This window comes from Astatotilapia calliptera, chromosome 4 (genome assembly GCF_900246225.1).
Source record: "Astatotilapia calliptera chromosome 4, fAstCal1.2, whole genome shotgun sequence".
NCBI classification, from domain to species: Eukaryota; Metazoa; Chordata; class Actinopteri; order Cichliformes; family Cichlidae; genus Astatotilapia; species Astatotilapia calliptera.
Window position 1 is genome coordinate 11,358,974 of NC_039305.1, and position 21,459 is coordinate 11,380,432.

A 21,459-nucleotide genomic window follows, 5' to 3' on the forward strand; every position below is an offset into this window, starting at 1 on the left:
TCAGCCCCTTTCACACAGGAAAACATATTTAAGTTTTTGTTGTATTATACACCAAAACTGTCTGAGTTTGATGCAAAAATATCAAAAGAACAAAGCCGAATGAAGATGATATCACTTTACTCCTTCTAGACATCAGGAAATGTTGCTTCACTCCATTTACTTACACCAGGCTGTAAAATCAAACAGGTGCAGGCACTAAAATGCTGACATGGAAGTAAAAAAAAGTGTCATGTCCAAACGCAGAGCACTGAAATTAAAGATAAAAGGTTTATTGCCTTTTCACTATTTTGTCTGACATGCTTTTCCCGCATACTGAGAGAGGACCGCCCCCTTGTGTTAAAACAAGAAAGGTGCATTAAGCTAAAAATGATCAGTGTTAGGGTCAAGGACACCAGTAAAGGCATATATTTGTTTACAGACTATAACATTTTTCATTTATAGGCAATAATACATTGGGAAAGCACAACAAATGTAAAACAGCATTATATCGATGACACTGCATTTTACAAATATTCATTACAGTTTGTTCGGGTCAAAACCGTTATACTCAGGTGCTAGTTTGTATCTTTTCACCTCGCCTACTAATTAAGTCAAAACACAAGAGCTAATTAAAAAAATAATATATAAACTTCTCATGTGTGGTCTGTTTAGTGAACTGCTGGATTATCAACAGACCAAAATCTAAAGAAGATTAAGTGTTAATCCAAGCAGGCACCAGGATTGAACTTTTCCATGTGTTTCATATGTTAGTTCAGTAGGTTTGATGACTAAAGACTTTGTGTTCCTGTGGTGACATTTGCACCTAAAATGTGGATGTATTCTATTCATAATAAAGGCATAATAATGGTAATATTGACAGAAGCATTTGTTGTTACATACAATAATGGTCATATTAATGATGTCCTTTGCTGTATGTGAAATCATTCCAGTGAACCATCTGCAGATTTGTATCTTCCCTCAGACAAAGAGCTGCTCATCCTTCCCTGAGTGGCTGCGTCTCAGCCTTAGACCAGACAGGATCTTCTGGGCTGGTGAGGTAACATTTTTCTCAACGGGAATTGTCTTTGGTGACGAACACAGATGGTGATAATGTCCAGTACTCTGCTTGTTATTGCTCTGATTTATGTTGCGATTTGCTCGACATCCTCCTGCCACCTCTTCAGCAGCCTGCGTTGCACTGGATGCTGTAGAAGGTGAAAGTGGTGCATACGTAGAGTCCAAGCCCAGCATGTACTGCACAACCTCACGGGGGCTTAGTGGGGCATCCATTTTATTTTCTGTGTCAGTAGTCACATGCTGGGGCTCAAGAATGCCCTCATAATGGATATCTATGTCTCGAGAAAGTCTTTGTGCCCCTGGCTCTGGAGAAGAGCTGCGACTGCTGTCTGCACTTCCTGTGTGGCCCCTCGGTTGAGGTGCAGCCTGTCTGGCTGCACATGCTGGGTTCGAGACTCGGGTTCCTGTATTATGATGTCGGTGATACTTCACAGGCTGTCTGGTGAAACGGTAGTATGGCTGGACTCCTAAATCAGAGATAGCTTCTCCTACCATCTCACCCTGAGGATCACTTGATACATCTCTCATAGCCAGGACTGGAGCAGTAGAAGGATAAGCATGTGATTCACAAAGTTAAGCATTTCCAACACCAGTTATTGATTATTTTGCTTAAAAAAACCAAAATCATTCTATATGATATATAGTGCAACTTGACTTGAAATCGAGGACTTTTGAAGCTGCTGTTTTAGCAACAGAGAAGAGAGCCCCTCAGAAACACAGCGAAAGTACAGAAAGCAAAGAATGGTTTGAGCCTCAGACTTTCCAAATCCCCAAACTCCAAAATCTAACTTTGTGTTGTCCAAATTCATACAAAAACTCAAATGTCAAACTGCAAATTCCAAAAGAAATGATCATATTATAATTAAAATCACACGAATTAATTCCTCAATTCCACAAAGACTATCCCCGACAAAACGTACTCAACCAAATTCAGCCACTTTTACTGAATAGCAACATATAAGGAAGTCCTACTTCTAAAGATAACTGGATGATGTACGCAAAGTAATTTAAAAAAAAACAGACATTTTAAGTATTCTACACCTACATAATCTCACCCTTAGAAACACAAGCTACTTTGTAACTGTAAATTAGAACCAACCCCCTGTGTGCAAGAAATTAAGCAAAACACTTGGGAGCTGTTTGGTAATACCTACAAGAGGATTATTTAAGACATGTCCTCAAGTAGCAAAACTACAAGCTGACACAAGAGAGAATTCATTGTACTTGGCAACTGAAAATGTCAACATGTTTAGGTTTCACAGGACATAGACACAGTGGATAAATTAATTTGCTGACCTGCTCTAGTCAGGAGTAACTTCTCTATCACTATGCCCCGCCTACCTGCTCTCTCACTGGCTTCAGCGCTGAGCTGGTCCACTGCCTCATTGGATGAAGACTTGTCAGATATATAACCCTCGCTTGACTCTCTCTTGATTCGATTCTGCTGGAATGACACAAGTTGAGTGGTGGATTACAGACCACATCTAAACCTGCAGCACTGCATTATTATAGGATTCCTACCGGGGGAATGACTACTTGGGATGAGTCTTTTTTTTATTTTATTTTTATTAGGTACAAATATAAAAAGTTTTTACTCTCCTAAAGAAAGGTGATATCCTTTTTGTGTTTTAATTCTTTTGATGCAACCCAGCTAAAACCCCACAATTAGGTGAACTTTAAAAATCTTTTTTACAGGAAAGAGCTGTGTAAAGCAGAAAGTAAAAGCTAGAAAGACGGTCATGCAGGCCAGAGTGCAGAGGGCAGGAGAAATGCAGCAGTGTGCGTGAGGATCTTGTTAATCCTGATGGAAAAAACGTGAGGTTAAGGTGGCAAGTGTTAAGGCTCTTAAAAAACTGGTAAGTGTGTTTACTCTCACATGGTGTGAATGCTAAGCAACTGCTGCTTAAAAGGGAGCAGTTAAAAATTAGCCATAGATGTTTAAAGCGCACTGAAATACTTACTTCTACTGAGCGTGGCCGCTCTCTGGACGTGGTTTCATTTTCTGAGTCGAGATAAGCTACCCCATCCAAGGGGCAGGAACCTCTGGGAGGGGTGTCAGGAAGAGGTGCGGTAGGGGGTGGAGGAGGGGGTGTATCGGATCCCTGCTCCAGGCCGAAGATTTTGTCGTGGTGTGTGATGAGGAACTCAACAAGTACAGCCTGGTAGGTGGTCTCCAAGAGGGCAATCATTGACATGTCTGTCGACACTAGAGGGCGCAATAACGTTGGCCCAAAAACAATGCCTAAATTGCTGGGAGACATCTTGTTCTCGTAGTTTTCTGAAACTCTGTAAATAAACACATGAGACAAATTCAAGGACAGCTTAAGTTAAATTTGACTTAGAAGTCAAAGTCAGTGGTCCAGTATAGAAATAAGTAAATGTCATCTATCAGGTTTAGGCCAAGTTAAACTAGAGAGGTCTGTGGTGCCAGAGCATGCTCACCTTTGAAGATGAGATACAAGATGCTGCAAGGTGCTGTAGCAATATGGAGGAAGTCTGTGTAGTAGCTTTTGCAGGTTGTCAGTGATATCCATTATCTCATTAGTCTCTGGTGATGTCTCCCCATCATTCAGGTGCTGAATTGCTTTCCCCACCGCAACGAAATCATTGTACAGGTCAAAAGTTAGTAAGGGCTCAGGCAGCTGCAAGAGATAATATTGAAAATATTCAGTGCGATATCAGACAAAAAATTACATCTCTTGAATTGTGCAAAAATGAGGTTTGTATTTTAATATCTCCTTTACCTCCTTAAAGAAGTGCTTAAGGATAGAGGTGATGTCATGTGGTGAGAGGTCCGAGAGGTCCACTTGCTCTTTTTGTGTTTCAAAGGCATGGCAGAGCTTCTGAATGCGAGGCTTGGACCCACTCACGCGATACACACCCTAACAGAAATGATTATTAGATCACTATTCATACTTGACAACCAATGTATTTGTACCAGTGTGAGGATAAATAATACCTGGACAGAGAGAGCACGGCTCTCAATCTCAGATGTGCAGAGAATCACTACAAAGGGCACCTCATCTGGCCTGTCACGTGGCAGCAGAGAGAGGTCCACTCCAAACACCGATCCCTTCTTATGCTCACATTCTAGCTGACACACCTCCATACACTTCCTGTGCAAAGCTAGGCCACACTGAATGTGAGATAGAAAAGAGCTAATCTCATTAATAATCTCATGAAAGACAGTTTTCTGCCCATGTTACAATATATTCATCAAATGTGTAATCATACCTCTTCACATTCAACTCCACTGACAACAATATAGTTGTCACACTGCTTGCATTTGGCCATTTTGCTTTTCATTTTCTTGAGTCGATGTGATAGTGCAGCTCGCGAAACCTGTGGCACTTTGGCTGGCTGACTATCATTGTACTCTGGAGGAAGGTGGAGAAGATAGATTTATTTGCCAGCCAAGGATCAAATAAAAAATATACTCTATTAACATATTCTGTTCATGAAAAGAAAAGGAGGTAAGAACCTGATTCATCCCGGTCATCTAGGTCGTCTGATGACACTGTCAAAGTGGATGCGGTTTTAACCTGCCTCCTAGCTTCAGTTATATATTCCAAATAAAGCAAAAACACAGTTAATTTTTTTTTTAAAGTTCCGAGTTACGAGATGCATGTACTATAAATTAAAAGTTAGATACAAAATGTAAGCCTGTGCCTACCAGGGCTAGACAGGGACTCCGAACTGCCTCCGATGCTCTCACTGTCACTATATCCAGTTTTCCCTTAGGTGAACCAACACACAAATATTATTAAAGAGAAAGATTTTTTTTTAATATAAAAAAGTATAATTAGGTGGAGCCCTTACTGCAATCACTGGATCGTCGCAAAGGACTATCATCTGCCATGAACGAGTCTGGCAGAGTGTTCAGAGCGCTGGTTTTTCTTTTGTTGCTTTAAAGAAAAGAAGTTATTGAAACAATTATTTTAATAAGTAAATAGGTGGAATATATCAAACATGTTTTCTATCCTATTTTATGACAAGGATATACACTCAAATACATCTGTCCCTACTGACACATGTTTATATGTTCACATTTATATTTAAAAACATGCTACATAAAAGAAGCAGCAATAAGTCCTTTTAACGCACCCTTTACCGTGAGGAACATACTCCTGGAAGGTAAATTTTTGGAGAATCTGCTCAGGGCGACGCTTACTGAGAACATACTGCAGATAGGGCTCACCAGACTCCTGGGCTCTGCATGTTACCTCCAGGTTGTGATAGCCAAGTGGAACAGGCTCTGCCTGCTGACGCTGGAAGTAGAACAGGTTCACTGTGACCTAATACAGAGAGAAGACATCATGTGGAGTCAAGGAAAAAAATTTTAATCAAAAAAAGTGATATAAAATATAAGAGTAGTGTTTTGCTCACAATTTACTTTTCATACCCGCAAAAAGTAAAAGAAAAAAAGAAAAAATATGCAAAGGAATCTTGTAATTTTATAAAACATGGTAGTTTTTTATTAAAATTCTTTATACTGTATGATGCAAAACATAAATCACTGCTTAGGTAGATTATTATTTTCAGGTACATTTTTGTATTAATCAAGCTGATTAACTACTAATAGTTAGACATGTTAACTTCTCTTCAGTGATTAGACTGTTCTTAGGTAATGATCCTGTAAATATATATGTAGCTATCCAAGACAACTTATAATATCAACTATATAGTAACACATATTCTATATTTATACCAAAATGAAGTACTGACCTCTTTGAGCACAGTGTCTCCTTGAAAGATGAGCTTACGAATGTGTGAAATGATTCTTTCTTTCACCTTCACTAACTCATCTTGGTGGATCTTTGCATCAGTCACACACTGTTTATATGTCAACTCTGCCTCTAACACCTGTGAGGACAGAAAGAAAATCTAAGTGGATATGCAATCTGTGTTTTCCTCTTTTTGCATCGTCTCATAAGCCATTATTAAGGATACCAAAAAATATTTACTTTTTGTTTGCTGAAACCTTAGGCCCTTATTTCTACAGATTATACAGTATTTAGTCTATTAACATGACACTCACCTTAGTCTGAGCTTCATCCTTAGACTTCCTCCTCTTATCTAGTGTTTTGCTTCCTACTGTGTCATCTGCAGCCTTAGCAGAGACAGCTTTCGCCTTTTCTAGCTCATCACAGCGCTGGAAGTACTGTTGCTTGGCCTTTTTATAAGCTGTAACTGCTTCATTCTGAAAACGAGGAAGGGAGATACACAGAGTGGAGAACACTGTTTATTACTGGCACAAACTTTAGCACAACATACGAGAAAGGAAACATGTTGGTTACATCCATAACAGACAAAACAACATATACATGACATGCAAACAAGTATACTGTCCACTGTTTATACAATTTATACACAGATACTAATTTTAGATGAACTGAGACAAAAATATGTAATGATTCTGGCAACAATTTTACTATTTTCATGTACAGTCTAATATGACTTTAATAGATACCAACAAGTTCACTAACGGTGCAAATAACTCTGCTTAACGTCAACCAATACCAGGAGTGATTATTTACTTACCATCCTCCTTTGTTCTCTTGCCCACTGCTCTTTAAATTCTCTGCGCCACTTATCAATCTCATTTCTCTTTGCACTCAAGGCCTTTGAGACAGAGAATCGATATTTAACACATCTACATCTAAACATTAGAGATGGTTTTAGATGATGTGTTTGTAGGCTTCTATACCTGGTAACAGCGACTTTGCAGCAGATCAGAAGTCCTTCTAGCGTTCAGACAATTTTTGATGTCTTGTTCTAGAGCCAGTGTGTAGATGTACTGTAATGGCATCATTTCCTGCATAGACAAGAGCAAAGAAAGAGAAACGCCACAGTCTAAGAAAGAGAAATGCCACAGTCTCTGTTCTAGGCACCATTATAAGTAACCCATTGTGATGTACTTTAGCAATCATTGGTACAGTTTTTGTCAAGTATCCAGTAAACCATACCTGTTGGAGTACATTGGTTTTTGCTCCTTCAGCCGTCTTCATTATACTTTTTGCAAATTCCTGCTCTGCAAAGAAAAAAACAAACTTTTTTTTTTCTTTTTTATGTAAAAATAAAAAACACAGGCATGGTACATGAAGATAAAAAAACACAAGTAGAATCCACTGAAATTCTTGCACTATACTGAACATTTTTGGACATTACCTATCTTCTGTGTCTCTTCACAAGTCTGACATTTGATGAATAACCTATGCAGCACCCACAGAATAACTAGAACCTGTAGTGTGGTCAAATCTAACCTGTGTCTATTTTGAAGTTAAAAGAGGAATTAATTTGGTTAAAAATACCTGTGGTTTGCATTTTGCATCAGTTCAAGAACTGCAACAGGAAATGAACCAAGCTGATGTCAGTATGATCTCACTCACACTGTGCAAGTACTGATACAAACACTAAGTCAACAGCAGTTTGTGATCTGACTGCTCTCTTTGAGCAATGGGCTCTATACTGTTAGCAAACTCAATGTGTTGCTTTACTGTGTAATCACTAGTTTGGGGCTGAGCTTCACCCAGCATTACTCATGTGTTATCATTGCCTAACTGATCTCCTTACACACTTGAGGTTGGTAACTGTTGCTCTGTGTTTTGAATGATAACACTAGTATCAGGTAGTGATGTCAAAGTATATTGACATCACTACCTGAACTCATAGGATCTGAAAAGGCTCACAGAAGAGGAATCGCTGTGTACTCCAAAGGCAAGTAGTGTCTTTTATTGCCCTCCTCTTTTCAGCTAATCTGCTCTTTAATCCTTTCTGTTTGTGTGTAGCGTGCAGTTCTCTGGAAGGACTGCATAAACTCACATCCTCTTTAACAGAAATAATCCAGGCAGGAGATGAAAATTACTCGATGGTACTCCAGCTAATACTAAAAATGCATGTATTATGATTTTTCTTTCTTAATGGGTAATACAAAGCAGCAATCCAATCTTCAGTGTGCACCTCTTCTCCTTACAGGGTGACTACTGCAGCACTATTTCAAATGTTATTATATCAAAGCAAACAAAAAAAACAACAACAACCATTTGCTCTAACTCTAGATGAAAATACTAGGACACATTCACTTATACCTAACCTACTTGCATGAAATGATCATTTACTAACACTTTAAACCAATTAATGTTGGTACTACTCTAAGACTACTGACTTCATAGTGGATCAAAATTATTTTCATTTATATTGTACACATTATGGCTTTGCATTTTGTAAGAAATCCACCTATTCTTGTTTCTGTGTGCGGTTTCTATTCAAATATGCCATCTACGATAAGACACAAAATTTGCATGTTACACTACTATTTCCTTTACTCAGCTGTGTATTTACCCAAGCTGATTCTCTTCTCCATCCAGGCAAGAAGGTCTTTGGCATATCGGCACCACAACTTGGCGTACTGCAGCGCCGTCTCCACTCCATCCTCACAGCGACATAGGGCCAGGTCTGCTTCTTGGACTGTGAGAGAGTACATCATCATAATGGTAGGCTCAAGGTGTACCCAGGAATTACACTGTAATAGCACCTAATATCCCCTTTTCTCAGGAAAACGTTTAGTCTGTCCTTAAGTGATATTAATGGTCCCAGACTATATCTGACAACATAAAGAAATTTAAAAATCAAATACCAGTTTAAAAAAAAGATATACACAAACCCAAAACAGGAAATAATGGCTGGATATGACAAGTCATAGCTGCTCCTCAGAGTAAAGGTCCTGCAGTTTCCAGAAGGTGAGAGCAAACTCTAGCATGTATACTAAAATATACATTAGTTTGTCGGTAAAAAACAAAGAAAAACCCCCTCTTAAATTAGTCCTATGTCTCACAGTTGACAGAAAAAGGATGTAACTAGAGAGAGGACAGCCCCAAAACAAACTGCTTTAGCTAAATAACTTCCCTCCTCTCTCTTCCCTTTTGCCTGGCCCCTCCCTCTCACACCTGTTCACTCGTAGTCAGCTACTGACACAAGCCATGTTGTGAGAGCACATAACAGCACACTAGCATGTTGTTATAGCGCTACTGTGGTCACCAAGGCAGGGCGTTAATACGATAACCACTCTTCTTCCTCTGTGAGTCACACTAGTGCAGGGTGGATGATGTATCTGTGACAGTCACATGGTCTAACAAAAGCTCCCTACACTACTTTCTCAATGTGTTCCACTTCCAGCACAACCTTCGCAAAAAACCTTCTTTTAACCAAAGCTGATGCATTTCAGCAACTTTCACTTCTTCTAGCGGTCCATTGTGCAGTGCTTTAAAACATGCAAGCATGTTATGACAGAGAGGCAGATTTTATACTGCTCTTCCCCTTCAGATAGCTGCCAAATCCAGTTAGAGTGGTAGGAAAAAAAATCAAACCAGACTTTCTTCTGCCATCATGCGCAGCCCACAAAATAGAACATGCAATTCCAGAGATATGTTAGGTTTTCTGCTATGGGTGACCTCTCTTAGCCTTTCCTCTCTAGGGAGAGCTCTGAGCACTTTCAGAAATCAATCCTTTGGAGTTCAAGCACTTGGAATAAGGATTATTCAAGTCAAGTCCAGAATGCAGAGTGACAGGGTTTAGAGGAGCGTTGAATCAGGTTTATCTCCTGGCATGTGAGAGAGCAAGCGTGCTAAGGTGGTGTGGGGGAGGTGTTCTTGAGAAGAGCTTCTATGCCCCAAGAATACATTTGACATTGCTCACCATCCAAGTTTAACACAGTGTGCCTCTGTAATATCTTATCTTACCATGTGCCTATAATTTGAGTCAAACTGAAGTTTGTGCACTTAGCCCAAAGTCCCACTGTAGACTATGAGTAAGTCTGGTGCATTTATCCATCTGACTTGTATTTATGCCATAGACCATGTAACAGGAGATTTCTGTGACTCTCTTTTTTCCACTAGTCTAATGTAAAAACTGAGAGCAGCTGTCCCCTGCTTTAATCCTCTCTCTTTAGCCTAATCTTGTTACAGAGGGATCGTTACAACTCACAGCTGATTATAAGACAATAAATAAATGTTGAAGAAGAGTATTTGTAAAGTGTCACAGGCAGTAGCTCCTGCTACATCTAATGATCCGATGGGATGAAGGATAGTATCCTGTCAGTCCCAGGAAGGTTAGTGCTAGGTTAAACAGGTGACTGAACCACTTCAGCAACAGGTTCACAGTGTAAAGGAATGTCGCATTGAGACCAACTGTTTATAACAGCTGTCGTTATTCACTGACCCTGACCAGAGAGCATGCAGACAATAACACACTCATTTGGGCTTTTTCATCCCTTCTGTCACACAAACCATACCTGTCTGAGTTCCATCCACGTCATTGGGTTCGGCACATATCTGTGGACAAAGTGCATCTTCAAACTGGTGGAACTCTACAACTCTATCAAAGCACATCTAATCGTCTAAAAACAAACCATCATTTGAAAACTGAACCTGAGCTAAACTTTAGCATAAACAACAGCATAAATGACAGGCCTTTGATTAAGTAGGTCATTCACTACATTCAAAAGGTATTTATTTCTTACAGTCACATCATGTTGCTCTGTGGTCTCTGCAGTTTCTACAGAGATAGGTTCTGAGATGGACTGGGAGTCAATCTCTGCTAGCAGATCATCCCCTGAGCTGAGCACAGAAAGAATGTATAAGGAGAGAAACATATTTGTCAAGGAATATGCCAGCAAGCATATGCTACTGGGCCTTTTAGTACCATAAACAAGCCCCTTAAGAACCTTTCAAGGTCCAGTTTATGTATTTTTATCATCTTAACTATATTCACCACTGCACCTTTGCTTTAGAGAAATGTTATAAACAGTTTCCAGTCAGTGCTTCTAATAAAATATGAGTCACAATCAGGATAGATTAAACCAGACATGGCAATGCTAATATAGAAAGTTATTAAACCTTTAGTTAAAAGCTTGCACTAGATAAATATACCGACAGATCATACATAATTGAGTTCATGTTGATGGATTATTAAATGATAAAATATAAATTAATAATTCCATCCTCAAGAGCTTCTTATCATTTTCCATCTCTAGACCATTTGAAATACCAATTCACTAACCACAGTTTTTACTTAGCACCCGAGTGATGCAGGAGAAAAGGGTTGCACAAGGTAATACTTACGAAGAGATGAAAGATAAATCAAGGTTATCAAAATCTCGGAAGATCTCACTGTATCGTTTTGTTTCCGATTTCTGCACTCGTTTCACATCTGAAATGAGAAATGTAAAAGCTAAGATACACACAAACTTTACATTGTATTTATGTTACATAGAGTAAACGGTGATCCTGACATGTGTACCCTTCCCCCACCACGAAAGAGCACAAACTATATAGAAATGCATAATACCACAGTATCAAAGCTAGTTCATCAAGTATATGCCAACATTTGGTAGCTTGCAAACACACAGATACACACATAGATGAACTGAAAAAAGGATCCAGTTCAAAAAAATAATCAAACTTAGCTTCTCATAAAATCCTATCTGACAGCATTTGCACTTAATGTGAAATAAAACTGACACATTTTGTTGCTTAAACTTTTGTGCTTTTGTGCAACACTTTGACCGTTTATAACCCTCTGACATAGCAAAAAGTTAAAAACTGATAATTCACAATAGGTGTAACAAATGTAAAAAAGAAATCACTCGCTCAGAGAGGCCTCCATTTTGGTCAACCACATCCTGCTTGCAGTTTGTGTCACGTCCCATCGTGTACATAGAGTCCTTGTTTTTCACACCACCAGTGTTTCAGCTCAAGAATAAGAGCTGACAGGAAAGTAAGATGTTTCAGCAAAATTTGAACACAGTTTTCCAATGTAGTTGCACTTAACTCTGACAGTTGTGTTTGCTGTTTACCCGCAACATTTGCAAAAGCTACTTGCATGAATTGAGGCTACACTGCAACAAGCTTCTGAATAGAAACTTTCAAGCAAAGAAACATTTCTAATTTCTAGTGTGTCAAATGACACAAAAGTCTCCAAAACATTAGTTTTAAAAGAAGTGGACAGGCTTGGCTTTTTGGAAGGAGTAGGCTAATTCTGCTGAATAAAAATACAGAAGTTAAACAAAAAGACAGAACAAGAACCTTTAAAAAAAAGAGTTCAGGAAGTTCATCAACAAGGAGGATGCTGCACAGCAGCAGAAATCTTCTGACAGACTCATTAACAAAGGCACTTTATGCATGCAGCGTCTGCATGCACCCACATGAATACCCATGTCATAATGGCGCTACACTGCTTTGAGTAGATTTCCAGTAACACAAACCAAAATAATATTTGGCAATTAAAAAGTTTGGGGTTTCTTCAAATGAAGAAAAATGTGTATTAATAGCAAAAAAATTTGAACATTTTGAAAGGAAAGAAAACAGATTTAAGTTTCATTTAAGCATGGGCAAGTTGATATTTAGAGTAAAGGATACAATTTACTCAAAATGACCACATGTCATATATCTTATTTGTGCTCACCTGTGCCTTGAGTAGAATCCTTGTTTTCCACTAAATCTTCTTCCATTTCTGCGCTATTTCCACAGTAGGCAGACCCTAACAACACCTCTCACACATTATCTCGCATCAGGGTCAAACTACAATACACAGTAAAACACTTTGTATTTGAAGTGGTAGGAAATCAGGACTGTAGTTTAAACACAGCGATATAAAGCTGAGCCCCAAGCGCGCTGATATGCAAGTTCTTAAAATGATCTTCCTCTGGTAGAGTGAAGGTTGGCCAATGTTTTCGCCATCAAGGGGAAGAGGAAGTGTATCTTACAGTCACTGGAGGCCCCACCTACATTGTCTAACCATATATAGTGAAAAGGTACCACTGTGATAAATTTGTATTGTCGTAGTAAGAAAGATTGTTCCTTAAATATTGGCATGTACCACTGTAATGTAACAATTACACTTCAGAAAACATATCTTGGTTAAAACCAACTTGGTTAAAAATTAGTATATACTAAACACAGTTGTTAATATATATAATAAGTTATTTAAGAAACATTATTTCACTGTCATGTAAGCTACCTTATTCAGCCATCTGCAGGTGTGATAAAAACCTCAATGAGAAAGTCGGTTGCGTGACATGCCGAGAATAATCAGCTAAAAAGTTCAATTCTACTTGTAATCAGCAGCTTGGGTACTCTGTGTTTTCCAGTGACAATGATGAATGAAATCGTGAAGGCAAAATCTGCATTCAGGTCACAGTCTACAATGTGTGAATGACTTCACAGTAAAATGTTACTGTGCCAGAGGCTACACAGTAACAGACAATTTTCCATTAGTCACAATATACAGACGTCATAATTTGTATTTGGACAGTCAACATTAACTAAAAAAATGGTTACTCCAACAGAACAGTAAGCATATAATGACAGAAGTCGAACCTGTTAAAAAGAAAACATTTTATTTTTTGTCGGTACAAGCACCACTAACATTTTTGTGCACACTTCGTGAGTGAATAACTCCCATCAGGACTCAACAGAAACTGGCTTCATCAGAGATCTGTGTATGTGATGAGGGAAACCATGACACAATAAATATACTGTGAGAAATATGATGATCTACACTTATCTTATGTAATGACAATTCATAAAGTCTACCACAATCAAAATGCTCAACATTCACACTGAACTGATCTGAGATGGAACAGCAATACAGCTCTTTTCCACCGATGCAGCGCTGGTGCTTAATCCAGAACCTGTTTGATAGAATTTCTGCCAAAAAGGACAAATGCATTCACAACGCCACAAAACTAATGGGCCCAAAATCAGAACAATCATTGGCAAAAAGAAGGGCAACCACAAAAATTTCACAGGTAATTTATAGATGCAGCCCACAGTGGTGCGTCACTGCGCCATAACTTTATGGACATGGAAAATACTTCAAAGTCTGCTACATAAATGTGAGCTCTTTCTAAAAAAAACCAAAAACTAAGGCAGAACTTGCACGGGTACCAGCACCGCATCTGTGGGAGAGAGGTAATAAAGTGGCTGATGTGCATTTGGATGTGGGCAAGTTGAAACACCAGTGTGTTTGGTGGCTTGTCTCACGTCTATTTGTATGAAGAGGTGGTTGGTGGAACTACAAGAGTAAAAAAACCAACCAACCAAACAAACAAACAAAAAACAGGACAAAACAAAACAAAAATTTAAACAAAACAGCAACATTTACTGGTGGTAAATCTGCCTCAGTATTTCTGTAAATTAAATTACTTGGTTCTGAATTTTGTCACTTTGATAGAAATTTGCTACAGGGTTCTATTGTACCGTCCAATGACCAACTAAATTTTTTTTTTAAAAAAGCACTGTTATAAAATTTAACAAAAACAAACAAAACGATTCAAAATGCCAAAAGTTCATAGGTTTTGCATAGGTTGATTTAAGACGTCTTTATTTTGCTCTGTGGTGCAGATTTGTTGTTGCAGCCAAATTCATTAATTTCTCAAGGCTACAAAACGCAGTCTAATCTCAAATTAGCACCACTGAAATGCAGCAGTCCAGTTTTGTTCTTTACCAGTATACATTATTTCTGTATGACAGAGAGTAGGTGGGAACTGCAAATGCCATTCCAAATGGCAAGTCTAGTGCCTTTATAAAGTAAAAACCACAAGCTGACGACAGCAGAAAACATGACATGCATGATCCCTTTTTAACTTTTCACTTCTGATAATTTAAACTTCTCTATATTCTTTGATACCACATCTGATCTGATGCAAAATCAAAGTGATCAAAGGTTAAACATGATTACAAAACTAATGTGGTGCGTTTTATGGACCTTTTTTTATTTTTCCAAGGCTCTTAGTGACTTCCTCTCATAGCTCATCCCGTGCTGTACTGTCCAAAGGAGACTGGAGCACATCTGAGTTCTGTGCCTCTGTGCTGATCTCAGCCTGCTCATGACTTTTTCCTGAGCGTGCTCTGTCCCAGTCTGTGCGGATTTTTTCATTGTCCCACACAGTGGAGGTCTCAGTGTCACTGACGTATCCTGGGTCACCCGTATAGTGAGTTGGATACACAAGGAGAGGCTCTGCGGAAAATGCCAGCAGGTCCCTGGTTTCAAACTGTTCCATATAATCAGATCTGGAGAGTAGGAAAGGTCAAGAAAGAAAGATAAGACTCCTGAATAGAAACACAGTGCACTGAAAAACTCTTTAGAAATGTTGTTTCTAGTGTTTAGTGTTAGTTTTCTTAGTATTTTTTTATGTCTTAACACACATTCAGTTTTAGTTCTCATCAGACGAGATCTGGTGTATTTTACTTCTATGACTGTTCCTTAAAATATCTCTAATGGGTGACTCAAGTCTCTGTGTCATAAATTGAATTCAGATTGTGCCCAGATGTACAAAATATAACTGTGTCAGGGTTCAAATCTAGGAGCCAGCACTGATAATGGAATAAGTTGAGAGACTTTTGACCGTTGAGGAAATACAAACTGAATACATTTTAAGATAAATCTGAAATGTTGAACTTTTGCACTCTTAAGACTACCTATAAACCTTTGAAATGCATGATATATTATGTGTGTGTGTGGTCTTGTGTTTGCTGGTGTTAACACTTACACAGGGTGTTTATTGTACATGAGAGGAAGAAACTCATCCACTGGCAAAATCCTCTTTAATGGTTCTGCTTTTAAAAGCTTCTGGGCACCCTGTAATGATATCATATATCCTAGTGTCCAATATGAATAGTCTGCCTCCACCAAGTTGTGTATATTTGGCACTGCTTTCTCCGGGTGAGCCACTTGCATTCTCTTTCGACCAATATAACTAAAAGAAGAAAAAAACAACAAAACACAGAAAGACAAGTTGATAAGAATTTGTAAACTCTGTGGGAATGACAAAAAATATTATGAAGGAAGTAAAAACATACATGAGATCCCAATCCAGACCTTCACGGTCCACCTCACTCATTAAGTTCATCAAGCGACGTTTGAAGAACACCTCAAAGCGCAGGTCATCTTCGATCACTAAAGATGTGTGGAGACTTCGTTCCACAATCTAAGGCCAGAGAAATCTTTAAGTCACACATCCGTCTGGTTTGGAAATATTCAAATTCTTGGCTTCAGGGGTTTACCTCTTTCCAGATGTTATAGTGGGAAAGAAAGCATCCCAGCTCTCCCTTTGTTAGTGGACGACCATGATAAGGGTCACTGTATCCAGGAAGCATATGGATACCCAAAGCATGAATTTCACTGACATTCATTGCTCTGAAATAGAGAGAAGTAGAAATGTGACAAAATGACAATAAAGATGGGCCAGTCAGTGGTAGTTACTAATTAGTATATAAGTGGAAAGCATCACTTACTTTCCATCCACGGCATTAACAACTTTACAAGCAATCTCCTGCTCATGCAGTGCCCTCAGCATACGTTCTCTGCGGTCAGTCCGCCTCTGCAAGTTTATCATGAACACCTACACAAAGGTAAACAGTGGAACCAATCAGTGTAATTATAGATTTCAACAGCAGGCAGAGAATTTCAGCGCAGAAACAGAAAGTCGGCCATTTTTGCAGATTCCATCTTCACATCACTTCTTACCTCATCAAAGCCCATTTTGTCAGGTTGTTTTCTAGGAACACTTATGTATTTGGATGGCATCACTGGGGCATTTCGCACTACACAGTCAGAGGGAAGATGGATGCAGAAATGGTATAAATGATATTTAGAAACTCATGCTGAAAGTTACCATTAGATGAAGCAGAAGAGAGTAGAATTAAGACTTAAATAAGCCAGTGGTTAAGAGTGAGGGGGTTGCAAAAGTAAAGCTCTCAGCCACTCACCATTAACTTCTAACACAGTGTGTAAGAAACTGTCCACTTCATCTTGCAAAGTATTGTGGGAACGTAGTGGCACAGGGAAGTATCCATAGGTCTCCTTGTTACATACAAACATTTGAACCTCTGTAGCGAACACAGAATAGGAAAACTTAATCTGAAGCTACATTATTTATGATAAAAATAAGTAGACTTTAAGTTGGATAATATCAAATTACCTGCCATCTTAGCAGAGTAAGCAAACACAATAATGTCATCAAATGCCCAGCTGTATTCTGGGTGTGGTGGGTGAAAGGCTAGCTGCCTGGAGGCCTCTTTCCTGAGGTCTATTAGGAACGTGGAGTGTACCATAGGAACGGCAAAACAGCCCTTTCGTATCTGCTTCCTAAGAGGTATGTAGGCAGGTGTCCTCTTATAATAACCCTGGAGGATGAGAGTTGTTAGGCTGTTTATTACAGAGATTATTGAAACTTTCTGACATACACAAAGGGGTTTTCTCAGTGATCATGACAGTACCTGGGAAGTCATTCCACACCAAAAATTTGAGTAGGCTGCACGAGAGTCAAGCATCGGCGCGATGATAGTCTTGTTCTGTTTCATCAGCCCCCGGAGCACATTTGAATTGGTGAGGAGGTTGTCACAATCTGCCAGCTGCACAAGGAGCATAAGAAAAACAGCTAGTGTATGAATAACACACTGTACACAAAACTCTTGAGAAGAAACGCTGAACAGCTCCCAAAGGATAAATGGGGTAACTAAAACTGAGTGATCTCTGACCAGCAGTATATATACTACAATTCTGTTTTTTAGAGAGAAAGTTTAGATGTAAGATTAAAAGCACGAAATTATTGCAATTTTGGATAGACTTCACTTCAAAATTATACCCTGCTGAAACAAGACAATGTGGGCCAGGCTGGTGAATACAAATAGAAATGTGCATTTAAGATTTAAGTGTCCAGATGAACTAGACTGAAAGATGAACTTTAACCATAAGAAACAGAACATAACTGGGAAAAGTTTTAACAGTCTGTCTCCCTCTTAAATTAGTTGTGGTGGCATTTTGGTCCCAATTCTGTACTTTTTCTTTGGCTTTTATTACTGAATGTTAAAAATAGTGAGGCCCAGTGTTTATAATCAACATTTTGAGTGTAATTCTGCTTCCTTTTGTAACTGTAAAGAGTAGTTTTATTTACCTACCATAAAATAGTCTGCCCACATCTCACGAGCAGACTCCAGCGCTGCTTGCCGAAGCTTCATAACATGCTCATAACGAGGATCTGTCCAGTCTTTTGGACCTTCCTCATCTTCATAATTTCTACACAAAATATTTCAGTATTAATTAAACTCATTTCATGTGATGTCTGACTCAATTTCCTGTGAGCTATTTGAGCATTATACAATTCCATCTTTAAAATAACAAACCTGGGCTCCTCTTTTGGCCTCCACTCTACATAATGGTAGAGCTTCTGTACTTTTACAAGCCAGTCATGCAGAATGGCTGTGGTGTTGTCCTCATTATGATCAGTTGCTACCCTGTCAATGCAGAAAAAAATGTAAATTATCAGAATTAAGTGCATTCATCAAGAACCTAGGTAAAAGGAGGAAAACTGTAACAACGAGAAGAAATTTGTAACAGTGGTTGACTGTAGGCAGCGGTGCCAAACTGAGTTCTAGTTGAGGCATGAGTGAAAGACAAACCCAAGGTTCAAATAACAATAGCCCTGTGTTCACTTTTTGTAAATGCATTATGTACAAGTTATGTATAAAGGAAATGTGAAAAAACGATAACAGTACGGAAACTACTTTACAGAAGTGAAACCTCTGTTTGCAACAGACAGAGAAGGAAATTGTTTAAAGTGACTTAGGCTATGCGTGAGGCAAATGAACCCAAGTTAGACTGCCTGCATGTTTGATCTAATTCTACACGAGGATGAAAAGCCTAGAAATGATACTCCAGAATAACCCAATACCCGCAGGATTCATTTCTTGGCCATGTAGGCCAACATGATTTGCTGTCCCCAGACACCTGCTCTACAGCCAGCTGTGCTTGTATTCTGGCCCTGGGTTTACACTAGAACAGATTTCCATGGAAATTCCCCATGGATCTGTGTAAACACTGCAGCTCCTTGCTAAAACACTTTTCAGTCACTCCAGCTGTCGGTCTTTCCCATTTCCCTTTTGTGCTCAGATAAAATAAGTGCTTATTAAAGAACACTGTTTAGACCTATGTCACTTTTTCATTGTAAACATACATTTAGGAGCGGTGTGCCACTTCCACATCAGCTATTATTTCTGTAGCGGTGTAGGAATGCTGGCATAAGACGCCAAAGATTTCAATTACAGCTGCAAAATGTGTGCAGTGTATAGTGTTTATAAGATCACACAGTTGTTTGGTTTTTCCAGATGTAATTTAATGTGTGTCAAACAACACTGTCCTTACCGCCAACATATTTACACAAGACTTTACAAACTACCAAACAAAAAAAGGAATTTAAGACACTCTTACTCCTGCACAAGGTGAAACTTGCTCATCAAGATAGCGAATGAAGACCACGCCTGTCCGAGCCCACCAGGTAGTCATTCAAACTGCTTGAGGATACAAGTGCAGGTGGGCTGTTCAAGCATGTTGATTAAGTATAGGGTGAAAATAGCTTTCCTTCACTTACTTGACTGACAGATGACTAAGGAGCTTGGGAAGTCATACTTTCTGGAGAGGGTGCAAAGATGTTAGGTCTAAAATGTGGTCTACATAAACATGTTTAATGAACCATCAAGAGAGAACTGAGTTTAAGCCTCCATAATCATTTATCACGGAGAGTCATTATCTAAGGTTGGCCTTTACCTAGGAGAAGCTTAATAATCAAACTGCACCATAACGTCTTTTCTTACTTAGCACTTCATTGTAATGTAATCAATAAATTGTCTAGAATGTCGTTATTAGGTGATTTATTTAACACATAATAATGTCAGAAAAACACTTCACAAACAGGGACTTGTCTTGCCAGATGCATATCTCTGTTTAACTTCCAGTCAGGAAGTGGAGAAGATGTAGGCTTTGGTACATGAAGACTGGAATAAGCTTAAAGATGAAGATATGTTATAAATTAAAAGAAAAACGTGAAACTTTGAACCCTGAGGTGATGGGATTTGATAGCTATAATGTCCTGGTTTGACCTCACTTGCCTTCTTTCTCCTGAGATGTAACATTTCGCGACGGAAGGTGCCTCTTACTAACAGACTACATGGGTCAGGTAATTTTCATGGTGCTAATCCAAACTCAGTTGCACATGGCAGACACTTGTTTTGCGTTTATTGTTAATGTATCAGGCATCGGTATGCTTGTGGAGCACTGTGTCAGAGCTTGTATCTTAGATCACACACAACACACAGCTCCCCTCGTGGTCAATGCGGTCGTTCACTCCCATCCACGTATACAGATCAATACGACGCACAACTGTCCTGATGAGCAGATGTGCTCACTTTTGTCCCCTACCCTGACTGCAAAATATTGCCTATTTCTTTTTATATCCTTGGTTTGTACTCATGCATTTGTTCGTTCTTGTATTATGCTTGAGTTTTTCACATTTTCTTTTGCTGTTTTTTCAAAGACGGAATGATCTCTGCGCAACACTTCGCTTATTTCCAAAGCCATTTTGTTACCCCCGACAATCTCTGCGGGTCCACCCCTTTTCTTTCCCTTTCCTGCTAATCGATCTAATCAATCAGAAAAGTATCCTTCGGTACTTCTTTTTCTGTAAGAAACCTGTGGCAAAAACAAGAATTACTTTCACTTTTTGCTGCCTAACAGTCTGCAACATCTAACATTACCCAGTAACAACTTACCACAGTGCCATACGGTCCTTCGGGTAGTTGAGGCGCTCAATAGTACCCAGGAAATACGGCAATGAGTGCTCGGAGTTTCTGCAAATGAGGGCAAGAAGAACCCGGGGTGCGAGGAGTGAAGATTCGGGGTTCCAGCGCTCCTCCGCAAAATATCCTCGGACAGGACTGCAGCAGGACAGGAGCAGGAGGAGCAGGGCGTCGTTGAGGCCAGCGAGCCTGGGCATCGCGATAGCAAATTATGGAATAGAATAATGATAATTTATAAGTGGACTGTGGCTCGTCGGGGGCTATAGAGAAATATCTCTTGACTTTCTGCCGTCATCACAGATAGGGAAAGTCTGTGCTACAGTCCCTGATGTAAAAGCAGTGCGAGGTTAATCTCAAAAGGGGTGGGATCTGTTTGGATGATAAAGGGGGTGGACTAATACAGGCCCTGCAGCACAGGAAACACCGAGGGCAAATGCCCAATTCGAATGAATGGATTTTTCTTTAAAAAAGGAAAAGAAGAAAAAGATATTTTTAAATACACAAGTTAACCTGTGTGTCTTTTAATCAAAATTATATTCTGTATACCCATTGCAATGTTGCAATGTTCACCACACCACAGTTGAATATACTGCTGAACAACTGAATGGAGTTTCTAGTGTCTGAACATGCACTGTTACACACATGAATCATGAGCAAAAAAAAAAAAAAAAAAAACACGAAGCAGAGCTTAAAGTTTAATAAAGGTACCTTGACACTACCCCACAGTTGTCACCCCCCCCCCCCCAAACACACACACACACACACACACACA

At 39.2% G+C, this 21,459-nt stretch overlaps 2 protein-coding genes across 4 annotated transcripts; both read right to left on the reverse strand.

The window, feature by feature from the left end:
• Positions 1–100: 100 nt before the first annotated feature.
• gmip (GEM interacting protein) lies at positions 101–12,751 on the reverse strand. 3 transcript variants are annotated; one of them, XM_026164648.1, is made up of 21 exons: positions 12,517–12,751; positions 11,175–11,262; positions 10,574–10,670; positions 10,346–10,385; positions 8,398–8,523; positions 7,023–7,087; positions 6,764–6,871; positions 6,598–6,678; positions 6,095–6,256; positions 5,782–5,919; positions 5,161–5,351; positions 4,876–4,961; positions 4,730–4,792; positions 4,538–4,609; positions 4,291–4,433; positions 4,016–4,192; positions 3,801–3,938; positions 3,499–3,698; positions 3,018–3,342; positions 2,398–2,497; positions 101–1,592 (listed from the first exon to the last, which is right to left on the reverse strand). In XM_026164648.1, exons 1-21 carry the CDS (start codon positions 12,560–12,562, stop codon positions 958–960), a joined length of 3,081 nt encoding a protein of 1,026 aa, XP_026020433.1. In that variant the 5' UTR covers positions 12,563–12,751; the 3' UTR covers positions 101–957. The 3 variants fall into 3 exon arrangements, with proteins under 3 accessions (XP_026020433.1, XP_026020432.1, XP_026020434.1); XM_026164647.1 differs by having other exon boundaries at positions 2,398–2,500; XM_026164649.1 differs by lacking the exons at positions 10,346–10,385; positions 10,574–10,670; positions 11,175–11,262; positions 12,517–12,751 and adding an exon at positions 8,720–10,334 and having other exon boundaries at positions 2,398–2,500.
• Positions 12,752–13,430: 679 nt separating this feature from the next.
• On the reverse strand, positions 13,431–21,346 carry colgalt1a (collagen beta(1-O)galactosyltransferase 1a). Its single transcript, XM_026164659.1, has 12 exons — positions 20,661–21,346; positions 18,240–18,350; positions 18,015–18,132; positions 17,334–17,468; positions 17,036–17,240; positions 16,824–16,943; positions 16,582–16,658; positions 16,350–16,456; positions 16,119–16,251; positions 15,915–16,042; positions 15,605–15,811; positions 13,431–15,125 (listed from the first exon to the last, which is right to left on the reverse strand). The coding sequence occupies exons 1-12, from the start codon at positions 20,882–20,884 to the stop codon at positions 14,858–14,860; spliced, it is 1,833 nt and encodes a 610-aa protein (XP_026020444.1). The 5' UTR covers positions 20,885–21,346; the 3' UTR covers positions 13,431–14,857.
• Positions 21,347–21,459: the final 113 nt, after the last annotated feature.